Source organism: Equus przewalskii, chromosome 5 (assembly GCF_037783145.1).
Source record: "Equus przewalskii isolate Varuska chromosome 5, EquPr2, whole genome shotgun sequence".
Lineage (NCBI taxonomy): Eukaryota > Metazoa > Chordata > Mammalia > Perissodactyla > Equidae > Equus > Equus przewalskii.
This window is the reverse complement of record NC_091835.1, coordinates 56,963,377-56,987,847: the sequence shown is the minus strand read 5'-3', so window position 1 is coordinate 56,987,847 and position 24,471 is coordinate 56,963,377. Positions and strand designations below refer to the sequence as shown.

At 36.9% G+C, this 24,471-nt stretch overlaps 1 protein-coding gene across 2 annotated transcripts in view; it reads left to right on the top strand.

Moving 5' to 3' along the window:
- Nucleotides 1-24,471, top strand: part of AMN1 (antagonist of mitotic exit network 1 homolog) — a 58,199-nt gene that overhangs the window by 22,051 nt on the left and 11,677 nt on the right. For both annotated transcript variants that reach the window (XM_008538841.2, XM_008538840.2), the window contains exons 2-6: nucleotides 1,165-1,297; nucleotides 5,533-5,677; nucleotides 7,950-8,167; nucleotides 8,486-8,542; nucleotides 14,258-14,369. In XM_008538841.2, coding sequence (XP_008537063.1) covers nucleotides 1,181-1,297; nucleotides 5,533-5,677; nucleotides 7,950-8,167; nucleotides 8,486-8,542; nucleotides 14,258-14,369 — 649 coding nt within the window. In that variant the 5' untranslated portion in view covers nucleotides 1,165-1,180. The remainder of the gene's footprint in view (nucleotides 1-1,164; nucleotides 1,298-5,532; nucleotides 5,678-7,949; nucleotides 8,168-8,485; nucleotides 8,543-14,257; nucleotides 14,370-24,471) is intronic.

Below are 24,471 nucleotides of genomic sequence, written 5' to 3'. Positions count from 1 at the left end.
GGGATGTAGAGGAAAAGGAAGCCTCCAACATTGCTGATAGGAATATGAAGTGTGACAGACCTTCTGGAAAACAGTCTGACAACACATGCTAACATATTCTAGCAACAGTGGGCTGCTCATCAACAGGGGAGAACTAAACAAATCATTGATACTGTGAAATATGATGTCGCCGTTAAAGGAGCAGTAAAACTCCACTGGACGCTTTGAAGAATTTCCTAAGATATCAAATAAAAGGTGTAGAAAAGTGAGTGTACAATGATGCCATTTTATTTATTATGATTCTCCCCAACCCTTTAAATGTATGCGTGAGTATGCACATGTGTGCACAAGCACAGAGAAAAATAAGAAAGAACACACGCTAAGTTAGCATCAGGAACTAAACTAATGGAAGGTGGAAGGATAGGAGAGGGAAGAGTGGAGGCAACCAAAAGAGGGAAAGAAAAAATAAAGATAGCACTAAAAAATTCAAGTGTATAATCACATTTATTCATGGATGTAGAATTATGTATATGTGGGGTATTTGTAGGCAGAGAATAATAAGATTTGTATTTCTTTGTTTAAAGTATGAATTTCTTAGATAGTTGGAATTTCAAGCCACCTATGAGATATATTGGTCATGTGGGTCTTGGTCGTTGCCTGCTTTCATAACTCTACTTTATGCATGTGCAGTCCTGGCCCTAAGTGTGTTGTCTCCATGATTTGTACTATTTGTGAAATCTTTGTGGTTATAGTTCTTTCTGTGGTGACCTCATTACCCACATAAGTTTTAAGAAAAATAGTGAAAACAAATTTCCTAGGTTAACAGATAAAACTTGTCAATTAGTAGGCCCTAGTTTAATGTTTATTTAGGTATATACAACTGAAATCTTGGCGGTAACTGTGTCTTAGGAATTAGGGAGACTGACTTAGGAAAAACACTTTTTTGTCATTGAGAATGCATTTTAGTAAATGAGATATGCTGAGAAAAAAATGTAGAGGAAGAGCACCTTGTCCATAACTGAGCACAGACAAGGCTTTCGAATCTTACCGAGCTTGAGTTGTAAATGTTAATGTAAAATGTACACCCTGTTTATGAAAGGACTAAATGCTAACAAACAGCATTAAACCAATAATAGGAATCAGTACAGGTACAGTGTAATTTACTGTATCGTATTTGTGTTTCAGATGCCTTTGGTGCTTCATGAAGAATATTTCCAGATACATCACAGACATTAAGCCTTTGCCTCCCAACATAAAAGATAGACTGATTAAAATAATGAGCATGCAGGGGCAGATCACAGATTCAAACATAAGTGAGGTAAGAGTATGCACAACTGTAAAGCAAGCATATTTTACTGTTTAGATTGGTTTCAGATTTTTGGAGCAATGATACAAAGTAAGATTAGTAATACTTTTAAAATATAATAAAGCATCAGGATTCTTGTTTTATCTAGAACCAAAATGTCCACATGTGGGGCCAGCCCAGTGGTGCAGCAGTTAAGTGAGACTGTTCCACCTCGGTGGCCTGGGGTTCGCCTGTTCGGATCCCGGGTGCAGACATGGCACCGCTTGTCGAGCCATGCTGTGGCAGGCGTCCCACATATAAAGTAGAGGAAGACGGGCACGGATGTTAGCTCAGGGCCGGCCTTCCTCAGCAAAAAGAGGAGGATTGGCAGCGGATGTGAGCTCAGGGTTAATCTTCCTCAAAATAATTAATTAATTAATTAATGTGGGGGGAAAAAATAATGTCCATGTGTAATAGTTCCTGAAAATATCTCCCACTATTCTTTCAGTTACTTCCTTTGTCTTCATGGTACCAGCACCCTTGATCTCCATGTTTTCAAAAAGTTTTAGACTTTTTGATCAATTATACCTCAATAAACCTGGAAAAAATAAAAATAAAAATACAGGCCAAATAAACAAATGGCCAAAAAATGACCCACAGTAAGAAATATATGTTACGTTGTGACTCTGTTACGTAAACCAGGCTTACATGTAACAATACTGTGTGCAGTACACTTGGATATCTTCTATTTTATTCTATGTCTTATTTCATTTAAAAAAGGGTTGATCACAGCCTAAATTGATGTTATCCGTTCATGGATAACAAGCAGCAGTTAAAAAATCACTCTTCTAGGGGCCGCCCCATGGCCAAGTGGTTAAGTTCACGTGCTCTGCTTCAGCGGCCCAGGGTTTCACTGGTTTGGATCCTGAGCGCGGACATGGCACCACTCAGGCCATGCTGAGCTGGCGTCCCACGTGCCACAACTAGAAGGACCCACAACTGAAATATACAACTATGTACTGGGGGGATTCGGGGAGAAAAAGCAGGAAAAAAAATCACTTCTAAACTCTTCTCGTTCTTCTGGATACCTCACTCCTGGTTACTTATACTCACTCCCCTTGCCTACAACTAAGCTAAAATTGCCTGTTCTATAAGGTGGAAAGTATAGTAAGGGCCTCCAACCTGAATTAAATTTCAGGCTCTGCTGTCCTGTCTGACACTGAGCCTCAGTTCTCAGTTCTCTGTAAAATGGTTTTGCAGCCGTCATCACTGTCTGCAGAGACTAGAATTACTAATGGCTGACTTTACCATACATTCTTCCCAAATCCTGTGATCCAAAGGAAGCCAACTCTGGTGATAGCACTCCAGTGTGTGACTAGCCCTGGGACTTCGCGCTGTGATTGTGCTTCAGTGGGCCCTTAGTGTTTCTTCTGCATTAACTGGGTGTGCCTTTAATGCTTTATTTTCTTCATGTTAGCGTGCGTTGGAACACACACATTTCAGTGTTGTAGCCTGCTTGGCTCTATGGAGGTAGACTAATATCTCCAGGCACTGATTGTTGATGGTTCTGTGGATGTGTATAATTTATGTGGGGTTCACAGATGGAACATGACACTACAGACACTGTCGGTTTCTCTCACTTCCGCACCATCCCCATTTCATTCTACCCCTTCAGCGTATGTTTCAGTGACTTAAACTTTTGTTTTATGGCAATCCCTAACATTCATTTAAACCTAATTTTACCAGAATAAAAAAGGGATAAAGAGGTTAATGAGGAAAAAAAGAAAAGCATGATTTTCCCTGTTGCTCTCCTTCTAATCCCCATCCTTACAAGAGTCTTGCTTATAAAATTATTCAAAAAGACAGATCTAACGTCTGTTACAAAGTTGCACACATCTTTAGATGGCTCTTTTTGAAATAGTTCCTAAATCTTTTTATAGTCTCTGGATGGGGAAAACCTTTTTAAACATGACACCAAAGTTAGAAATCGAAAAGAAAAATTGATGGATTTGATTACATAAAAATAGAAACTTCTTTATGGCAAGAAGAAAAAAAAAAGAACCAAAGTCAAGTAACAAACTAGGAAAAATATTTGCAACATGTATGAAATTCTATAGGTTTTTTATCTTGACAATGTAAAAAATACCTACAAAACAATAAAAAAAATCAAATAATAAAACAGAAGAATCAGGAATACTCAAAGAAAAATAAATAAACCACCAATAGCATATAAAAGGATATTTAACCTCATTAGTAATCAAAGTCACAGTTTGCCTGTCAGTTTGACAGAGACTTAAAAAATAATAATACCCAGTTGTGGCAGTAGTGCGGGGAACTTACTTTTCTCCCCTGCTGGTGAGAGTGTGAATTGATGAAAACCTTTTAGAAGGACAGTTTGACATTAACTATCAAAAGTCCCCAAAATTTGCTTCCTATTGACTCAACAATTTTACTTGTGGTATTTTTCTTTCCAGCTTTATTGAGATATAATTGACATATTGTGCAAGTTTAAGGTGTACAACACAGTATGATGGTTTGATACACTTATGTATTGCAAAATGATTATCATGATAGGGTTCGTTAACATCTCCATCACTCGCATAATTACCATTGACTTCTGGCATCAATCTGAATAAAATAATCAGAAAAGCACAGAAGTATGCTCATTTATAATAATAAAAATAATTGAAAGTTATATTAGCATATATTATAAGCAAGGCACTTTTATTTCTCACAAAATATTATCCTTGTTTTGATAATAAGGATAGTGAGGCACAAAAAGAAAGCAGAGCGTGATCACACTCATGGGGTTCAAACTCAGGCAGTCTGCTTCAAGAGCACGTGTTCTTAATCACAGCCTGAACGTGCAACTTAATTGATTGCCAGTGTAGGATATGTTTTTGTGTTTGTTTTTTTTTAGGAAGATTAGCCCTGAGTTAACATCTGCTGCCAATCCTCCTCTTTTTGCTGAGGAAGACTGGCCCTGAGCTGACATCCGTGCCCATCTTCCTCTACTTTATATGTGGGACACCTACCACAGCATGGCGTGCCAAGCGGTGCCATGTCCACACCCGGGATCTGAACTGGTGAACCCCGGGCCACCAAAGCAGAACATGGAAAATTAACCACTGCACCACTGGGCCAGCCCCTAGGGTGTGTTTAATAAGTTATGGTACATGAATAAAATGGAATAGTATGCAACTATAATAAATTATTTTTGTAAAAAGTGCTCATCTTATGGTATATATGATCTGATCCCATTTTTCTTCAAAGGGTTTTTTTTTAACTCAAAAGCATCAAAACTAATATGTTTTTCTCCCGGTGTTGGTATTATGAGCAATTTTAGGTAGAGTGGTTAAAGGCATAGCCTTTGGAATTAGAAAGACCTGGGTTCCAATCCTAGCTCTGCTCCTTTTTTGGCTGTGTACTTGTGTTGGCTACTTAAGCTTTCAGTGCCTCAATTTCCTCATTTATAAAATGGCAGTGACCAATCTCTCAGGGGTGTGTGTGTGTCAGAAGGAGAGAGAGAGAGAATATTCAGTGACAATGTATCTAAAATACTTAGTACCCTTCCCAATAAATAGAAATAGTAATTCTTATCATTTACTATAATTTTTCTATATTGCCTGAATGTTTTACAGTAATAATACATTACTTTTATATGCAGAAAAGTAGTCATTTCTATTTAGGAAAAATTAAGTAAAAGAAACAAAAGATACCCCCAGGAAGAGAGCTCAGAATGCTTTGAAACTGATCTGCTATTTGTTAGTCTCAAGTAAACCCTCAATAGTACTAGGTTTGTTTGTACTAGCTCCCAAAAATAAGAAAGAAGGTAATGTTCTGTGTAAGCAGCACTAGTACCCTATGAGCATTTTGTATATAAGTGATTGAAGACTCTTACCTGCTGAGCAGGGGCGTGTAGCGAGAACCTCTGATAGAAGTTGGGAACTCCTAGGAGAGGAAAATTGCCCTCCCCCGCCCTGGTTCTGCCTCTCAGGCTGGTGGGCCCTCACTCTGCACCAGCCCTCTCAGCGGTGCTGGGTCCCCATCAGGACTTGAAGGGCACTAGAAGCTGCCCCTCCAGCTGGAACTAGACTTGGTTATTTCCTGCTGTATGTATCTGTGTCAACACAGGTAAGTTTCTGTATTCTTTGCTGTTTATTTTCCATCCACCGTTTGTCTGTTATGACCACCAAAACGCTGAATAGGGAATAAACATTTGTATTTATAGGAAAAGTTAATTTTTCAAAATCACATGTTTATCACAGATTTTACATCCTGAAGTCCAAACTCTAGATCTGCGGAGCTGTGATGTTTCGGATACTGCTCTCCTGCACCTGTGTAACTGCAGAAAACTGAAGAAATTAAACTTAAATTGTTCAAAAGGGAACAGAATTTCCATAACTTCAAAAGGTCTGTTCATTAACACTGAATAAATTGGTCATTACTCTTCACCATCTGGTATCATTTTGGAGCAAAGAAGGGGAAAATATGTCCAAAGAGAGTATGAAGATATCAAAAAATTGAAACTATATTTATCAATAAAATAGTCAAACTAAGACAAAGAATCCAAATTAGAGTTCTTGCTTATAATCAGTGCTGAAAGTTAAGACATAATTGGGTAAGTCATTACCTTGCATTTTAAACATATTTAAAATAAACGTGGATGGATAACTCTGTATTTTAAATATTTTGCCTGGTATAGTGGAATAAGACATGAATAGTTCATACTTTGTTAAGGCTTTTTGATGCAATATGACAACAGAAAGTTAAGTCAGCATCAGTTTAAATTTACCAGACACTCTCCTATTGGTCTGTACAATGCGTAGTTTTTTATAGCCAGACAAATTGCCTTTTTCAATGTCACTATTACATGAATTAGTGGATTTTTACCACTTTTTTCTAGTGTAGACCATTTTTTTCCATATAGAATTTTTACCTTTTTTTCAATATAAGAAAGAGGGACTTATTTGGCTAACTAGGTTTCTGGAAAATTTTATGGATAGTTGGCTATATTTTGCAATCATCTTGGTTAGCAGGTTAGGATTTTCATGATATTGCAAAGAAGCATAGTTTTTAAATATTCACACAAGTAATGACTGACTAGAAAGAACTTCTATGCTGGACACTGATGAGTAAAATAAAAATCATTTAAGATATGGAAAACAGGGGCTGGCCCTGTGGCCAACTGGTTAAGTTCGCACGCTCCACTTAGGCGGCCTGGGGTTTCCCTGGTTCAGATCCTGGGTGCAGACCTGGCACTGCTTGTCAGGCCATGCTGAGGTGGCATCCCACATGCCATAGCTAGAAAGACTGACAACTAGAATGTACAACTGTGTACCAAGAGGCTTTGGGGAGAAGAAGGGAAAAAAAAAAGATCGGCAACAGATGTTAGCACAGGTGGCAATCTTTAAAAAAAAAAGATATGAAAACAGTAAAAGTGACCTACTCTTGAATTTACCATCTTCCCTTTTGTGTATTTTGCCCATAAAGGTATCTTTTTAACAGTTGAATAACATTTGTCCATGACTGAAGGACCCAGGATCCCCCAAGTACTCTTTTACAGTCATGCACCACATAATGACATTTTGGTTAACGACAGACCACATATAGGACAGTGGTCACATAAGATTAGTGCCATACAGCTCAGGTGTATAGTAAGCTACATCGTCTAGGTTTGTGTAAGTCCACTCTATGATGTTCACATGATGACCAAATTGCCTAACGACATATTTCTCAGAATGTATCCCTGTCATTAAGTGATACATGACTGTATTTATGTGGCACGTTATGCACCAGTCTCCGTCATGCATTTACATCAGTTTAATTGGATTTAAGGACTTCTCTTTTCTTGACCCTCAGTAAAATCTAAGATTGGTCCGGGTTAGCAGAGAAGGAGCATGGTGGTAGAAAAGGACAGAGTCAAAGAGGGAAGAGAGAATGGGTAGACACAGGTATGATTCCTAAGGATAAGCGTGAAAACTGTTACTTAAAACATTTGGGCAATTTAGGGGTCGGCCCGGTGGTGCAGGGGTTAGGTTTGCACATTCCACTTCTTAGCAGCCTGGGGTTCGCTGGTTCAGATCCCGGTTGCGGACCTACACACTGCTTGGCAAAAGCCATGCTGTGGTAGGCGTCCCATATATAAAGTAGAGGAAGATGGGCATGGATGTTGGCTCAGGGCCAGTCTTCCTCAGCAAAAAGAGGACGGTTGGCAGCAGTTAGCTCAGGGCTAACCTTCCTGAAAAAAAAAAAAAAACATTTGGGCAATTTAACGTTTGATTTCCCTTCAGAGTTCACAAGAAAATTAACTTTACTATTTTAAAAGTTTGTTTTAACAAAAAAGCGAATCATTTACTACTTAATTACTTAATTTGATTCTGAATGACTTTTGGCTGTGTCCTAAAAGCAAATCTCCTCATAAATGATAAAAGCTTGCCAATAATTGCCGATAATCTGAAGAATATACTACAGACCGTTTAGAGAATTCCTGAAACATTTCAAAAGACTTTTAAATAATGACAACATCACTAGAGAATAAGTCTGTCCTCACAGATGGATACTTTGAAAAAGGCTAACTTAGAATTAGATGTACCAGTACTGGAGATGCTAAAATGAAAATCAGTCACATTTCTCATATATGTACATGTATAGCTCATTGATACCTAATTATGTTTTCTGCCAGGAATAAAAGCTGTGGCATCATCTTGTTCTTACCTGCATGAAGCTACTTTGAAAAGATGTTGCAACCTCACGGATGAAGGAGTCCTTGCTCTTGCGCTCAATTGCCGGCTGCTAAAGATCATTGACTTAGGTGGCTGCTTAGGTATTACCGATGTGTCGTTACATGCATTAGGAGAAAACTGCTCATTTTTGCAGTGTGTTGATTTTTCAGCTACTCAGGTAAATGAAATATAGACTTGAAATATACAGGCTGTGTATGTTTGCCCAATGTATTTCCATGGCTCATCAGAAGAACGTAATTAAATTTTTGTTGTTGTTGTTGAAATTGTTGACCACTTCATGCTTTAGTGCTTAAATAATTGCAATATAATTTGGCACATTCCCTTCAATTATTTTAAGTAAGGGTGGAAGCCATGTGAGGCTAAAATATTTGTTTGCTGAATGGGAAGCAATAAAACTCAATGATTAATAATTTTTAGAAAATTTTACTTCCGTCATCTCCATTTATGTACTGTGTTGCTTTTTCCCCTTGCTTAGGTATCTGACAATGGTGTGGTTGCGCTTGTCAGTGGACCTTGTGCCAAGATATTAGAGGTAACCTGAAAATATTTATAAAGATGATGCTAACTAAATTTCTATATTATCTAAGAAATTATTTTTTAAATTTAACAGACAACCAATGCCTTATTATCAATCAGGTATTTCCATGGACTTTTTTTTTTTTTTTTGCTTCCACCTCTTTATTCTCAGAGTAAAGAAAAACTGGTAAGGTTAGGAGATAAAGTATGCTGTAAAATAAAAACCTGTTTTACTTCCAACGAAAGCTTTTCTTTTCCAGAAGTTTTATTTCTAACACATTTAAGGATAGTCTTATTATGGATGAGGATTGTGACACTTTATTAATGTAAAGTGATATTCTGTAGAATTTTCATGTCTGATTGATATTTCTACCAGGACTACTTATTCTCTTGTCATCATATTTTTCTTGCCATTGTATTTATTCTCTTGCCATTGTATTTTTCTGGATCCATGAAGGGATCCAAGATATACCGCTGTGGCATAAAAATTATTTTGAGCTGAAGATGTTTGAGAATCCACAGATGCAAAAAGGGGCTTTGTCTAAACCCTCCCCTCCCCCCAACTGCCTAAAAGCAGAGGCTTCCAAAAGAATTCAACTGCCCTCAAAACCCCTTCAAGGAAGACTTCCCATACCCGGGAAGATTACTCCTGTCCCTTGGGAAGTCAGATGAGAAATTGCATAAACAGACACTGTCATAAGACTGTTATACTTTCACCTAAAATCTCTTTCATCTTCCCTAGAAGTCATTTGTTTTTCTATGTGTCCTTCCCCCCCCATTAAGATGGTATATAAACTCTAAATTCTAGCCATTTCTTTGAGCTGCTTTCTCAGTGAGCACTTATGTGAATAAACTTTGGCTTTTCTCTTGCTAATCTGCGTTTTGTCGGTTTAATTCACAGACCTCCCAAACAAGAGCCTAAGAGGATAAAGAAAAGTCTTTTCCTCCCCAGCAGCTACTTTGTACAGCCATTTAAAAAGATCTTAAATTAGTGTTTAGCCTTTGGATTCAGTGATTGATATGGCACGTGTAACCTGTTTCTAAATATATTAAGAAGCCTTTTGTCCCAGGATTTTGGTGTCTTCCTTTCCCGATTTATAGTATTGTTGTTTTTTTTTAACACTTCTTTAATATAGCTGTGTTTTTCATCAGTAAGCCACATGAAATCCTTTTTGAAAGTAACTAGGATATAAATGAATTATAAATGTTAGTAATAACTATTGTAATAGAATGGCAGTGCCATGTATTTGCCAACATATTTCTCTTTGAATTATTGCCCGAAGAGACATTTTTTGTGATATTTATGTATCTGCATCTTGCTTGTATGTGTGTGTATTTATAAAAATAGCATATATATTTTTACAAAATTTTTAATTAAGGAATCACCATATTTTTCTTACAGCAAGTTCTAACTTCCAAATTGCATCCTAATTGTTGAGGCAATAAACTCTTCCATAATTTTACTGTTTTAAATATTAACATTTGTTGAGCACTGACTGTATTCCAGCCTCCTTGCTACTGCCCTATAAGTTTAATTCTTTCAACATTATCCTATAACCACCATCATTTTTAGTAAAGTTCTCAAACATTTAACCTAGTGTATCACTTCCTAATAAAACCACCAGGAAATTAGTTATTATGTAGTGATAGGAAATATGCCTACATATTTACGTTAGTGTTATAAAATTGGGAGCACCAACCTAAGCAAACTTAGGAAAAAATCTAATAACCAATAAGTGTTGGCGATTGTAGTGTTATGTAATTGAATTTTTCATTTTTTCATTTTTCTGAAGCTTATTTCTCTAAGTGCCAAAATATTTTAATGGAAACCTTTCTAAAATTTATTAGAACTTGATTCCTTCCTTAAACAAAGTAGAGTGAGTATACTCTAACCTTTGGCTCATAGCATCTTTGTGACCACAATTTCGGACTGAAATTGAAATATAAGATTTTTCATCCTTTTAACTGATTCTTCTCTTGCAGGCAATATATATGCCTACCTTTTATCCAAGGCCCTGTTTTAATCTATTGCTTTGAATTTGTTCTAGTCTGAGAAATTAAATTGTTAATGTTGCCAAATTGTTTATACCTTGAAAGTAAATTTGGTTAAAAGTATAAGGACCTCTCCTAAAGATTGACAAACAGTTAGTACAAACTCATGTTACAGCATTTATTAAAGGTCATGATTGTTCCTAAAATCTCTATTGATCTGAGTTCCCAGTGAGCAGGGACCGTTTTGTTCATCATCTTATCCTTAGGTTTTACGATAGTTCCAGACACATGGTATTATCTCAATAAACGTTATCACATTCTTAACTTCATATTCAGTCATCTTGTAATTTTCTATAATCTTCATGATTAAAAGTTTAATTTGCTGTGTAAAATTATTCATTTATTCAAGAATATTTATTAAATATCTGCTGTGTTCTGGGCGTTGGCATATCAGAAAACAAAATCTGTCCATATGATGTATCATTCTTTCCTTTAATCGTTTTTCTATTGTTGATGATTCAGATTATTTGGTTTTTAGCTATTTTAAATAGTCTATGTGGTGGCATATCACTTTTTTCTTCCATTGGTATCAAAACTCACAAAAATGAACAAGTGGATCAATAGGTGTAAATACTTTTTTAATGGTCCTAAATTCATATTGCTAAATTGTTTCCTGTAAACGTTATGTTGTCAATTTACAATTTTTGCCGGGAACCAAATTAACCAGAATTGAATGTTTTCTTTTTTTTTTAATGCCTTAATTTAATATATTTTAAATGGAACCTGAGCTGAACACCATTCCTTCCATCTGTTGTTCTCAAATTGTATTTCTTTGTATCCTTTGCCAATTTATAACATAGTATTCTTTCTGCCTCAATTTTTATGAATTTTTCAATATACTCAGGTTTCCTTTATTTCCAAGATATGATTGATTGTAATATGTACACCAACTTAGTATCAGCTTTTCTGGAGAAAAGAAATACTACCATAAATACACAGATTTTCCTCATTTTACAATGAGATTATGTCTCAATAAACCTATTGTAAATTGAAAATATCATAATTCAAAAATGCGTTTAAGGGGCTGGCCCGGTGGCACAGCAGTTAGATTCGCATGTTCCGCTTCGGTGGCCTGGGGTTCGCCGGTTTGGATCCCAGGTGTGGACATGGCACCGCTTGGCACGCCATGCTGTGGTAGGCGTGCCACATATAAGATGGAGGAAGATGGGCATGGATGTTAGCTCAGGGCCAGTCTTCCTCATCGAAAAGAGGAGGGTTGGCAGCAGTTAGCTCAGGGCTAATCTTCCTCAAAAAAAAAAAAAATGCGTTTAATACACCTAACCTACAAAACATCATAGCTTAGCTAGCCTACCTTAAACATGCTCAGAACACTTACATTAGCCTACAGTTGGTCAAAATCATCTAACACAAAGCCTATTTTATAATAAAGTGTTGAATATATCATGTAATTTATTAAATACTGTACTGGAAGTAAAAAGCAGAATGGTTGTATAAGTACAGAATGGTTGTAAGGCTATCACCTGTTTACCTTCGTGATCACGTGGCTGACCGGGAGCTGTAGCTCTCTGTCACTGCCCAGTATCGCAAGAGAGTATCGTACTGCATATCACTAGTCTAGGAAAAGATCAAAATTCAAAATCTGAAGTAAGATTTCTACTGAATGCCTATCGCTTTTGTGCTGTCATAAAGTTGAAGAATTGTAAGTCGAACCATCGTACATTGGGGACCATCTGTACACATCAACTATTAGATGACTCTTACTTCCAGTTTGTTAAAATATTTTGTATAGTGGTCAAATATACATAAAATTTACCATTTTAACCATTTTTAGTGTACAATTCAGTGGAATTAAGTACATTCACTTTGATGTGCAGCCATTACCACTATCCATCTCCAGAATTTTTTCATCATCCGAAATTGAAACTCTTTACCCCTTAAATAATAGGTCTCTGTTACCCCCTCCCCCAGCCTCTGGCAACCTCTATTCTATTTTCCATCTCTATGAATTTGCCTATTCTAATCACATTTTGTTTCTCCATTCATCCATTGATATTTGTTTCCACCTTTTGGCTATTGCAAATACTGCTGCTATGAATATAGGTGTACAAATGTCTGTTTGAGTCCCTGTTTTCACTTCTTTTGTGTATATACCTAAAAGTGAAACAGCTAGATCATATGGTAATTCTATGTTTGCTTGTTTGAGGAATCGCCAGACTGTTTCCATAGCAGCTGTACCATTACCATCTCACCAGCAATGCAAAAGGGTTCCAAATTATAGTACTTCCAAAGTGTAGGAAGTACTATAACAGAGATCTGTGGACCAACTACTTGAATTTTAACATTTTCTGCATTTACTTCAGTTCTTTTTTAAAAATTATAGCTAAAGCTTCCTCCTCCTTGATCCCCCCTCTCTTCCTTCAGAGGTAACCACTATTCTAAAGATGCCTACATATCTTTCCTTGTATGTTTGGGTACTTCATCTCTCTCCCTCTCTCTCTGTCTTTCTCTCTCTCTCCATAAACAAGATGTAGTATTGTCTTATATGTTTTTAAATTTTACAGAATAATTTCATAATGTATGTGTTCTTCTGCAATTTGCTTTTTTATTCAAAATTACGGTTCTTAATTTTTAAGCTTTATTGAGGTATAATTTACATACAATAAAATTCACCCATTTTAAGTGTACAGTTTGATGAATTTTGGTAATTATTATACAGCCTTGTAATTACCACCACAATTAAATATAGAACCTTTCCATCAACCCAAAAACATTTTTCCCATCCCTTCGCAGTCAATCCCCTACTGTGGCCTCCCCCCAGGCAACCACTCATCTACTTTGTCATTATAGTTTTGCCTTTTCTAAAATTTTATATAGATGGGATCATGCAGTGTATAGTCTTTGGTTTTTCTTTTACCTGTTTCAGTCAACATAATGTTTTTGAGATTCACCCATGTTGTTGTATGTGTTAATATTTCATTCCTTTTTTCTTTTGCTGAGTAGTATTCCATAGTCTGGGTATGACACAGTTTGTTCATATGTTCACCATTTGATGGACATTTGAGTTGTTCCAATTTTGGACTATTATGAATACTACTATGGATGTTTGCGTACAAGCCTTTGTGTAGACATACGTTTTCCTTTTTCTTGGGTAAACACCTAGGAATGGAATCGCTGGGTCATGTAGTAAGTACACACTTAGCTTTATGAGATACTACCATATTGTTTTCCAAAGTGTGTGAACTAACATTATGTTTGAGATTTAGGTCTATTAACACAAGTAGATATTTTTTATTTTAACTGTTTTATCTTATTGCATTATATTAATGAACCACCAGTTATTTACCCAGTCTCCACTTCTTTACTGTTAGAAATAATATTGCAATGGGCATATTTATAAATTGTTTCCATGTCCACATGTACAAGAGTTTCTCTCTATATAGTAGACATCTGCAGCTAGAGTTGCTAAGTTCTAGGGTATACTCATCTTCAGCTATAATAGGTATTGTCAAATTACTTTATAAAATGGTTGGGCATTTAACTTTTAAAGCTACTATACCTTCCAAATTATTGCAGGCTTACGTTGGTCCTTTCTATAGTTTTTCTTGCAAGTAGATATTTGGTTCTTTTTGTATCAGTATTTCCCAACCTTTTTCATACTGCTGTAGACTTGTTATTATAGAATTTTTCTTTTGATTATCCTTTCTTTATTTTTAAATAGGAGATTCATATGGGACATTGTGTGAACCTGACTGATGAGGCTGTAGAAGCTGTCCTTACCTGCTGTCCTCAGATACGCATATTACTCTTCCATGGATGCCCCCTGATAACAGGTTAGTATGAGAGACTGCTTGGGTTCAAATCCTGGTTTGATCTTTTAATAACTATGTGACCTTGAGTAAATTACTCAACCCATTCCATTATTCAGTTTCCTCATCTGTAAATTGGGTATAATGACAGTACCTACCTCATAATTTGATTATGATGATTATCTGATGATACTTTATATGGTGCCTCCACTTAGTAAGGGCTCAGTAAATATTAGTCATGATGATCATGGTAGTGGTGGTGGTGGTGATGGTAAATGCTCAATAAATGTTAACCGTGAGGAGGATAATGATGGTGGCGGAGGGAGTGGTCATGACATTAAACGTGATGCTTTATGTAGACAGTAAAAAAATATAAGTTTATAATATTACATCTGTCAAATATGCTAAATGACCTGTTCATTGTAATCTCATCAATCTGTAGCAGTTGCGACTCAGAATATTTTGGACTCTTAGGGTAATGTGACACTTCACCGAAGGAGGGAAAGAGGACAAAGTAGTCACAGCCCAGTTGGCTTCTATAAGAGCGAAGATACTGTATATCACTGTGCCCTCAAAACCACAGCACCTCATCCCTTTCACATTACCCCTGCAATGGGTCCCATACCACAATATAACCTGGGTCTCACTTGTAAATTAGTACTTACGCCCAGTCCTTCCAGCTCATTTCTCTAATCACAGTCTAAATAGTTGTTCTCTAGGTTGACTTATCTTCCTAGAAGTCCTTTTCACAATTTCTGTTTTTTCTTCTGTTTGGACTGCCAATCTAAACCAAGCATGAACTAGGTTATATTTGGTTATATTTGGTCATCAGTGACATCTGTAATGAAAACTAAATCTTATTTTAGGCAAAGACATTTCTCAAAAAACTAATGCCAGAAGGGACATTGGAAACTCTTAAGAGTGGTTACCTCTAGAGAAAGTTGTAGAGGGACAAGAATAGGAAAAAGCCTTCATTATATACCCTTTTGAATTTTGTATCCTGTGGATGATTTTTGGCTATTAAAAATTAGTGATAATTTTAAGAAAATAAGTTAGAACCAGAAAAACTCATGGGACTGAGTACAGGGAATTGGTACATGTGTACACTATTCTGGGGGTTGTGAGAAGGCAAGCGGAGGCTCTCTGGTCCAAACAAGGCAGAAAGTTGTATTCTAAGTAGGCTTTTATGATAAGGTGGAGGAGACTAAAATATGTTAAATGTAGTAACAGCAACCTTTGACAATAGATCTTTTCAGAATACCAACTTAAAAGTGTGTAAATCTACCTACTGAGCTATGTGTGCATTTAATCAATACATTGAACAAGCAAGTGATACTCATAAGGTGACTCTGTTTTCCTCACATTATTTTAAATACAAATCTGCTCTAAAGGGGCTAATTTTTCCCAAAGCCAGATGAAATCTCAGACATGTGCCATTGACTTTTCTTATCATTCTCCGGTAGTTAAAAGTCTTGTCATTTCATATCACTGAAACCCTCTCATTTCAGTAATTAAAATGTCTTAGACCCATGTAACACTCCAAACAAGAGCAAGGTAAAGCCTTTTGCTTCTCCAGTCAGCTCAGGGTTGCTGTAGGTGGAAAGGCCGCAGTGGATAAGGAGAAATGGTTAGTTTCTCTGTTTTTACCATCTCATGTGTCTCCTCTTCCTTCCCCACCTTGCCCATATGGTTTCTGACCCCACCAATGTCAGTACAGGGTGAGACTGGGTGGGTAGGAGGGGAGGTAAGGGAAAGGAAAGTCGTACTGGGCCACCACTACTGTGATCCATGTCAGCACTCTGGGCTCTGTGAGTGAGCTGATTCTGAGCTGTACTCTCAAAAGTGAGGCACTTCTGAGGTTCTTCAGAGCCCACTTCTTCCTACCCTCCTCATCACTGCATATATCTCCTATCTGCAATTCTCTTGATTCAAGCCAATGTGTCTCTTCTGCCTTGTAGCTAACATTTTCTTCCTCTGCCCCCAGGCATCTGGAAATACACCTTCAGTCTCTCTCTGTTGAAGTTTCCTAGCCCATCCAGGTTTCTTTCATGAGCAAAATATAAGGCAACCCCATGCCAATCCACGTCTGTCACAGGAAATACATACTTCAGACAATGAGAGTACAGGTCTTTCTCAACTTCAGCTGCATGGACCCTCACCATAGCCTCCTACCTTTGAGTATTCTTAGGTGTGGGTCTGATATTAGTGTACAGTGTCCACCAAGGTCCGTGGGACATATCACACTCTCCAACTGATCTTCTTAGAGCCCCCTTCCACTAGGCATGAGGGGAAGAGCAAGCACCTCTAGCCCTCAAATCACAACTATCTTCAAAGAAATTTCCAACTCCCCATCTTTCCCACTTTAACACTTTCATATCATTGAATGGATGAGGTGCCATGTATTCCAAAATCAGTTTTCAGCCAAGCATTTGCAAGTCATGTATATAGGTGGTCTGGTATCTCATTTTAGAATGAGAATAGCTGGTACTTCTAGTCTTGGAACCTTAGCTGAAATAGTACTATTTTAATGTTCTCTTATATTTGTCTCAGGATAACTTGGCTGGACAGCATGTTATGAAATCAACCTTTGCTAATTTTATGTTGATTATCTTTCTGGTTACCATTTGGAAATAATTAAATTGACATTTTCCCTCTACTTTTAATAGAAGTCAAATCAGAAAAAATGTGTACAGTCAACTGAGAAAACATATCCTTAGGCAAACTGCTTCAAACAGTTATCAGAGACCTTATGGGTAATGAAATCTTTAGAAGGTTCAAACAAAAACTTATTTGAATACAGCAAGACCAATATTAAAATGCTTAAATGTGCTTGTATTAATATAGAGAAGACTGGCATATACCAATAATTTCAAGTCTGGAAAATATGTTGGATGGGTTAATCTAATTTTCAAACCAGGAGTCTTTTGAAATAAATAAGTACTGAGATCACTGGTAATCAAAGATATATTATTAGTTGGTGGATTCAAGAGAAATGCCTTCCCAGTATGACTCCAGAAGCTGGGGAGGCTTGATACCACTAAATTTTTCCCCATCCACATAATGACTCAAAATCCTGGCCTTACAAACTCAACTCTAAGATCTTAAAGGACAGGGATTATGGCATGTTATTCTTTTTTTTTTGTCTTTCATATCTACTATAGTGTTATATTTATAGAAGATAATCAATAAAGATGTATAATTTATTCTAGATCATAAAAGTAAAAATAACTATATTCTATATAATATAGCTACTTTAATAAGAGATTAAATTGGAAATTTCAACGAAGGCAGCTGGATACAGTAGGTATAAAATTCTAAAGTGAGAGAAATGCCAGAGATGCAAATTTTCCAAGGAAATATCTGAGAACCTCTTTCACAACCCTGGAAACCCATTGTCCACAAAAAAGTTTGAAAGGGGTTGAGATGGTGACTGTTGAGAGAGGATTTTGGTGAGGACTTCTTGGGATAGTGCTGCTGTTTCACCTTTCACCCAGAGTCCAATGAGAGGACCTTCGGTGGGACCCCTCAGGCCTGATAGGTGTCTCCTGAAGTTGCTGGGTGGCCGTTTGTTAGCTGCTGACAGTAGGAGTGAAGGAAAGGTTGCTGCTGCATTAAATCAGCCTCAACTCCTAGAATTTGAAGATGCGTAAATGTTGTCCATAGGCCAGATGTGGGCGTGGCGGGAGGGAGAGCCATCCCAGAGGGATAGCTGCACGGGGGGGACTGGATATTTTGCATCTTAAAATGTAGTTGGCCAGTCTATGGTAGGAATCATTAGAACATCATACTATTACCTAAATGTCCATCCAGAAGCTGGGGGAGAATGATCCCTCAATGAACAGTTCTGGAGGGACAAAAGGAACAAAAATAGAGTTGATATTAACGTTGTACCTTAAAAGCCATGCTTGTTCAACATACGAATTAAAGTACCATTATAGAACGTCATGACATATTTAGAAACGTTTTTAATCACAAACAAAATGATGATTATGATGGCAACATTAAAAATACCTCAATTAGTCAGTAAAGCCATTCATGCCTGTGGTCACTTAAAGATTACTTCCCTTTCTACAGAAAAAGAAAAAAATACTTTTTAAAATATTCTGATTTATTCCAAGGTCATAATACAAAAACCTAGACTGATTCCTAATACTTACAGACTTACGTAGCAATTCCCTACTTCAGAGAATTCTTATTCAGCAGACTTCCAGATTAATGTGTTTAGAAACTTGATCAAATAAAGCTATTTGCCTGTACTCTCTAGAGTATTTCTGGGATTATTAGATTATTCAGCCTGTAATATTCTGTAATACCTTTGATAAATATTAGTCAGATTATGGACATACAGTTTACTTTCTTAGCAGTGAATATGGACCATTTCTTCCCGAGTTTAGGGAAGTTGGTGACTCTGTAGTTCAATCCTTTTTGGTATTAGAACAGAAAGAGCGATCATCCAGCCTATGCTCACCCCATTCAACTCAGGATCACCGAGGGAACGATTGCCTAAACCAGACCTCCTTGTAAACATGCTAATGGTATTTGCCAGTGGAAAGGGTCTGTTTAGCTTCCTTATTTAAATAGACCTGGAACATATGCATTTCTAGGGCATGGCTGGATGGAGAATAGTTGTCACATAGACTCTTTTCTATGTAACTAACAGTATAGTCATGCATCGCTTAACAATAGGGATACGTTTGAGAAATGCATCGTTAGACGATTTCATCATTGTGCGAGCGTCAGAGTGTACTTACACAAACCTAGATGCTATAGCCTCCTACATACCTAGGCTGTATGATACTAATCTTTTAGGATCACCGGTGTATGTGTAGTCTGTTGTCCATCATTGACCAAAACGTCTTTATGCGGGGATGACTGTATGTAAAAATAAAGAGTCCCAAAACAGAACCAGCTTCCTCTGACAGCAGTGGTCCTCACAAGTTGGTAAACAGTTGTGTTCATCTGGAAACAAAATTTGTCCCATGGTTTATTCTTAGTAAGAAATAATGTTCTGATGATGTTGACCTCTGTGTGCACGTTAAACCCATGTTTTTCTCTGTCTCTCTAGTATTTTGGTTTTGTCTTCTCTCTAAAAGATATATGATAGAAATGTAACTCAAGAAAACTCTTAGATTTCGCATCCCCTCGTTATGTTTAAGAACAAATTCTATGGCTTTTCTTTGTATCCTTATATCAGTGAGGAGATAAAATAACCATTTGTAATTTTTAGTAATTAAGATAATACTTTGTCAGCATTTTTCAAATGGATCTTAAGACCCATTTACACTCTTAAAAATTGAGGATCCCAAAGAGTTTTTGTTTATATGGGTTATATTTATTAAATTAAAAATTAAATTAAAGCTGAGAAATTTTTAATAGATTTATTCATTTTTTAAAAATAATAAACCTATTACATGGAAAAAAGAGAAGTATTTTCATTCAGACCATTGTGGACACTCTTCTTTGATACTACCCCAAACTCAGCAAGCGGTAATTTCTTAAAGGTTAGTTGCATGTGAAGTTGAAAACATATCAATGAAATTTTTATACACTTACATTACAATCCATTGGTCTGTCCTGCATTTCGAATGGATCTTTTACCCATATGTGATTTTGTAACATCATGCCTTGGCAGTTTGGAAAATATTGATTCTCTGAATTATATAGATTTTTCAAATGTCAACACATTCATTATACAAAAAAAAAAAACATTTGTTAATATCCCCACTGATCTCATCAGAAGGGTACTGGGGAGCTTTCGAGATCACAGTGGCAGCTACAAATTTTCCAAAATTCACTTGAAAGTTAAAATTTTATCATTGGCAAAAAACTCTATCATTTGTTTTCTTTGAAATGACAGGCTCATTTTGCTCTTTTTCAGGAAATAGTGTGCCAAGCATCCAAGTCTGAATAACCTTAGATTGTCAGTCATTCTTTCTGTGAAAAGTATTGCTCCGTGAATAAAGTGACTAGTTTAGCTCACAACCCTGAAAAGACCTTGCACTGTAGGATCTGTGTACCACACTTTGAGAAGCATTGCCTCACAGTAAAGAAAAATTATCAGTTACCTTCAGCATTTAGAGCAAGAACACGACATCCCTTTCAAATCACTCCTTATATTTTCATGTAGCTGCTGGAAGTGGTGGAAGTAGACATGGAAATGGCAGGAGTTCAAAATATTTGGGATAGAATAACAATATTTTTGACCTGGAAGATCACCTGGTTCATCATTTACCAATGGTATTACTGTTATATAAATGAGCCAAAGATGGCCTCTATATATTGGCCCTGTGTTGTTTGTTTCTTCACAGAAGACTGGGACTGTTAGCTCTAAAGCCCACTGGCACCAAACTCAAATTTTCACTCATCCAGTTTTAAATATAACCTAAATAAGCAGATTTTTAGCCATCTAGAGCCAGCCTGCTTTGCATACCCTGAAAAACTGCCCTCAACATTTATCACCCATAGATAAAATAAAACCCAGGGCTATAAAGAGCCCAAGCCACTCTTGCCCTTTGGAGCTCTCTGGCCCAGAGACTCCCTATCTTGTTGCTGAGCAACATCATGACACACAAACCCTCTCCTCAGTCCTCTGGGAGTTCCCTTACCCTGATCCCTTTCTGAGTAGTGTCCCCCTCCCTTCCCCACACCCCTTTGTAAAGCCTTGCCTTTGTAAGGTCTCATGTTCTAAGGGCCTTGCCTCGCATGCAAACCTATCTAAGCGCTGCCCAGATAAAGCTCGTTGTGTCCTGCTGCCACCTTGTGGTCATATCTTGTTCTTTGCTCTGCCCCCCCATACCACTATAATGAATGTTAATTTATCAAAGGCTCTGAGAAATACTGTATCCAAGAAATTTGTTTAACTTTTTTACCCAAGTATTTCCCAAATTTTTTTTAGCACAGAATACTTTATATATTACATTTCTGATCCCTGATTTCACAGAATAGGAAAGTGAGATATTGAAATGTTATTTGCCCCTCATGACACAGTTGTTAATAATAGTGCCGAGACTAAACTAAAATCTCAAGATGTAGGGAAATGGGCACGGATCCCTGGTCTCCTGGCATCTCTTCAAAACACTGACTAGCTCGACTTTTATGGACCTCGACTCTCCCTTACATATAATTATCAGTCATAAAATTGGGAGATCTGATAATGAGCACATACCTAATAGCTTTTATCAATACATATTCTTAAAGAGAAAAAAGCTGAAGTTTTTCAACTACCCAGATCATCTCTGTTCTTCCTCCTTTCCTGTCAGCACTGCTACTGTTGTATATTTTTGCTACCATCATTGAGTGAAAATAAAGTGGGCTAATATATCCACCTTGTATTTAATTTTTACTTTCTTTTTTCTCCAAAGAAGACAAATAACTTTTTTCCTGATAAATGACAGTTATCTCTTTTTTCAAGATACCTTATGTAACATGTTTCCTCTTGTTTATGTATTCATGTGATGGCTAATATGACTATATAAGAGAGTACAATTTATATTCTATAAAAAGAATATATATATGTACATATTTTTGTGCAATTCTAATATTCTGTTATCCTCAAAGCAGCCTGACCACCAAATTGGCAGTGTCCCCTGTAGTTACCGTTCAGATTCCCTAAATTAATAGGTTTATCTTTACTATATTTCTTAAGTATTTATAAAATTTCTTCACTTTACGGTCAGACTATAAAAAGAACTCCACATTATAAACTAGGTCTTGAAACTGTTAGAAGCATTCTGATTTTATTTCTTCAGAGGAGACAAAAAGATTAAGCTGTTATTTAAAATATTGTAAATCAGGGGCCGGCCCCGTGGCCGAGTGGTTAAGTTCGTGCGTTCTCCTTCCACGGCCTAGGATTTTGCCAGTTCGGATCCTGGGTGTGAACATGGCACTGCTCATCAAGCCATGCTGAGGCAGCGTCCCACATGCCACAACCAGAAGGACTCACAACTAAAAATACACAACTATGTACTTGGGGGCTTTGGGGAGAAAAAGGAAAAAAAAAAAAAATATATATATATATATAATAAATCATACATGTTATGGAAGCAGAAAAATAATTTTTCAACTTATTAAATTCCCTTTAAATCAATTATGTCTGCAATGATGATCAGTAGGTACAACTCACACACTTGTGTTAATCCCCTACAATGGACGTGCACTTCAGTTTCTCATAATTGTCTAAACATATTTCACAGTATTCGCAGGCATGAAGGTTTGGATTTTAGAAGGGCAATGAAGCAATTAGACAGCCCTAGACTCCTTACGTTTACATTGAAAGGCAGGAAAACCTGGCAGGAAATCTGCCACTTGTACTTGAATTGACTCGAATTTTCGTGATATCGGAGGATTCCTTTCAACCTGATTACTTTACAAGCAAGCTGTTTACTCAGATTCCTGGGGAATAAATATGTCAAGATCTACCACAAAGAGCCAAAACCAAAGTATTTTAAGACCTAAGTGGTTGGCTTCAGAGTTTCCCTATAATTAAAGCTGATTCCTTGCAAGGACAACTCTTTTTTTAATTTCATATTCTTCATGTTCTAAATCCTGTATTATTCTGTTTCTTCATCATTATTTATTCATTCATTACTAATCCAGCATGACAGAATTTCTTTATGCCAGACACTGTAATAAGGCATTAGAACCTTGATTATTGTTTAATAAAAATGTGCCCAGCCTCTTTTTTCATAGTGTTATTCTACAAAATGTCTAAATTTATTTTCCTTGATCATTTGGAAAAAAGTTTGTTAATGTTTCCCATAATTTCTTTTTTTTAACATATAAATTTTTTTTTTTTAAAGATTGGCACCTGAGCTAACAACTGTTGCCAATCTTTTTTTTTTTTGCTTTTTCTCCCCAAATTCCCCCCTGGCACATAGTTGTGGGCCCTTCTAGTTGTGGCATGTAAATTTTTTTTTTAAGGTTTTATTTTTCCTTTTTCTCCGTAAAGCCCCCTGGTACATAGTTGTATAGTTTTAGTTATAGGTCCTTCTAGTTGTGGCATGTAAATTTTTTTTAAGATTTTATTTTTCCTTAAAGCCCCCCAGTACATAGTTGTGTAGTTTTAGTTGTGAGTCCTTCTAGTTGTGGCATGTGGGATGCCGCCTCAGCATGGCTTGATGAGCAGTGCCATGTCCGTGCCCAGGATCCCAACCAGTGAAACCCTGGGCCACTGAAGCAGAGCGGGCGAACATAACCACTCGGCCACGGGGCCGGCCCCCATGGTTTCTTTTTCTTCGTGCTCCAAAAGCCCCTGTCATGAATCTCTTTCAAAAGGTTCTCCATCTATATTAGTCATAGATTTCTAGAGAGATGATGAAAAGTTCCTTAGAAGTCATCTGTACAACTTCTTTGTTTTAAAGATGAGGGAAGAGACATACAGTGACTTTAAGTTGCTCACCCCTGGTCTTAGAGATACTTGATAGAACTGGAAGTAAAAATCTAAGTCACCTGATCCATAGTCTAATTCTTTCCCCAATAAAGCACTTCCTGAGCCTTTGGTGTCAAGTGGCTTAATTGACTAGAATAGAGAAGGAAATAGGAGAGTGACATCAAGTATCAGTAGTGTGATTTGTATAAATGACCTTTTGGGTCTTTTTCAGTCCTAAGAGTGCATGTTTCGAAGAGTAGTAGAATATACCACCCAAAAGTATGCCTCTTTGTTATAAAGATTATTTTGAGCTGATTATTTTTGAGAAACAGCAGATACTGGAGAAGCGCTGAAAGCAGAGTGGAAGTGACCCTTTTGTAAGGGAAGTTGATATTTATAAAAGAAATCTCCATTTGTAAAGTGTCTCCCTCTGTAAGTGTCTCCCTTTCTGTACTAGGAAGAGAAGGATGACTAAATCATAAGAGAATCTTATCAGTGGAGAAGGCACTGGCTTAAATCTGTAGAGCAAACCTACCCTTGTTTACCGTGCTTTCCCTGGTAGCCTCCCATAACTGCCCCACCCCCCCCAACATCTTTCTTTTGTCTTTAGCTGAAGATAGTGTTTAAGGTGGAGGCTTGGGCCATCTCAAGGAGTTTACTCATTTTTCCTGGGTTTCCCCAATGTATAAGTGAGGTGTTCATGTTAAGAAACATGTTTGTTTTGAAATAAGAAAATTTTTATATTGAAGTATATGGGGA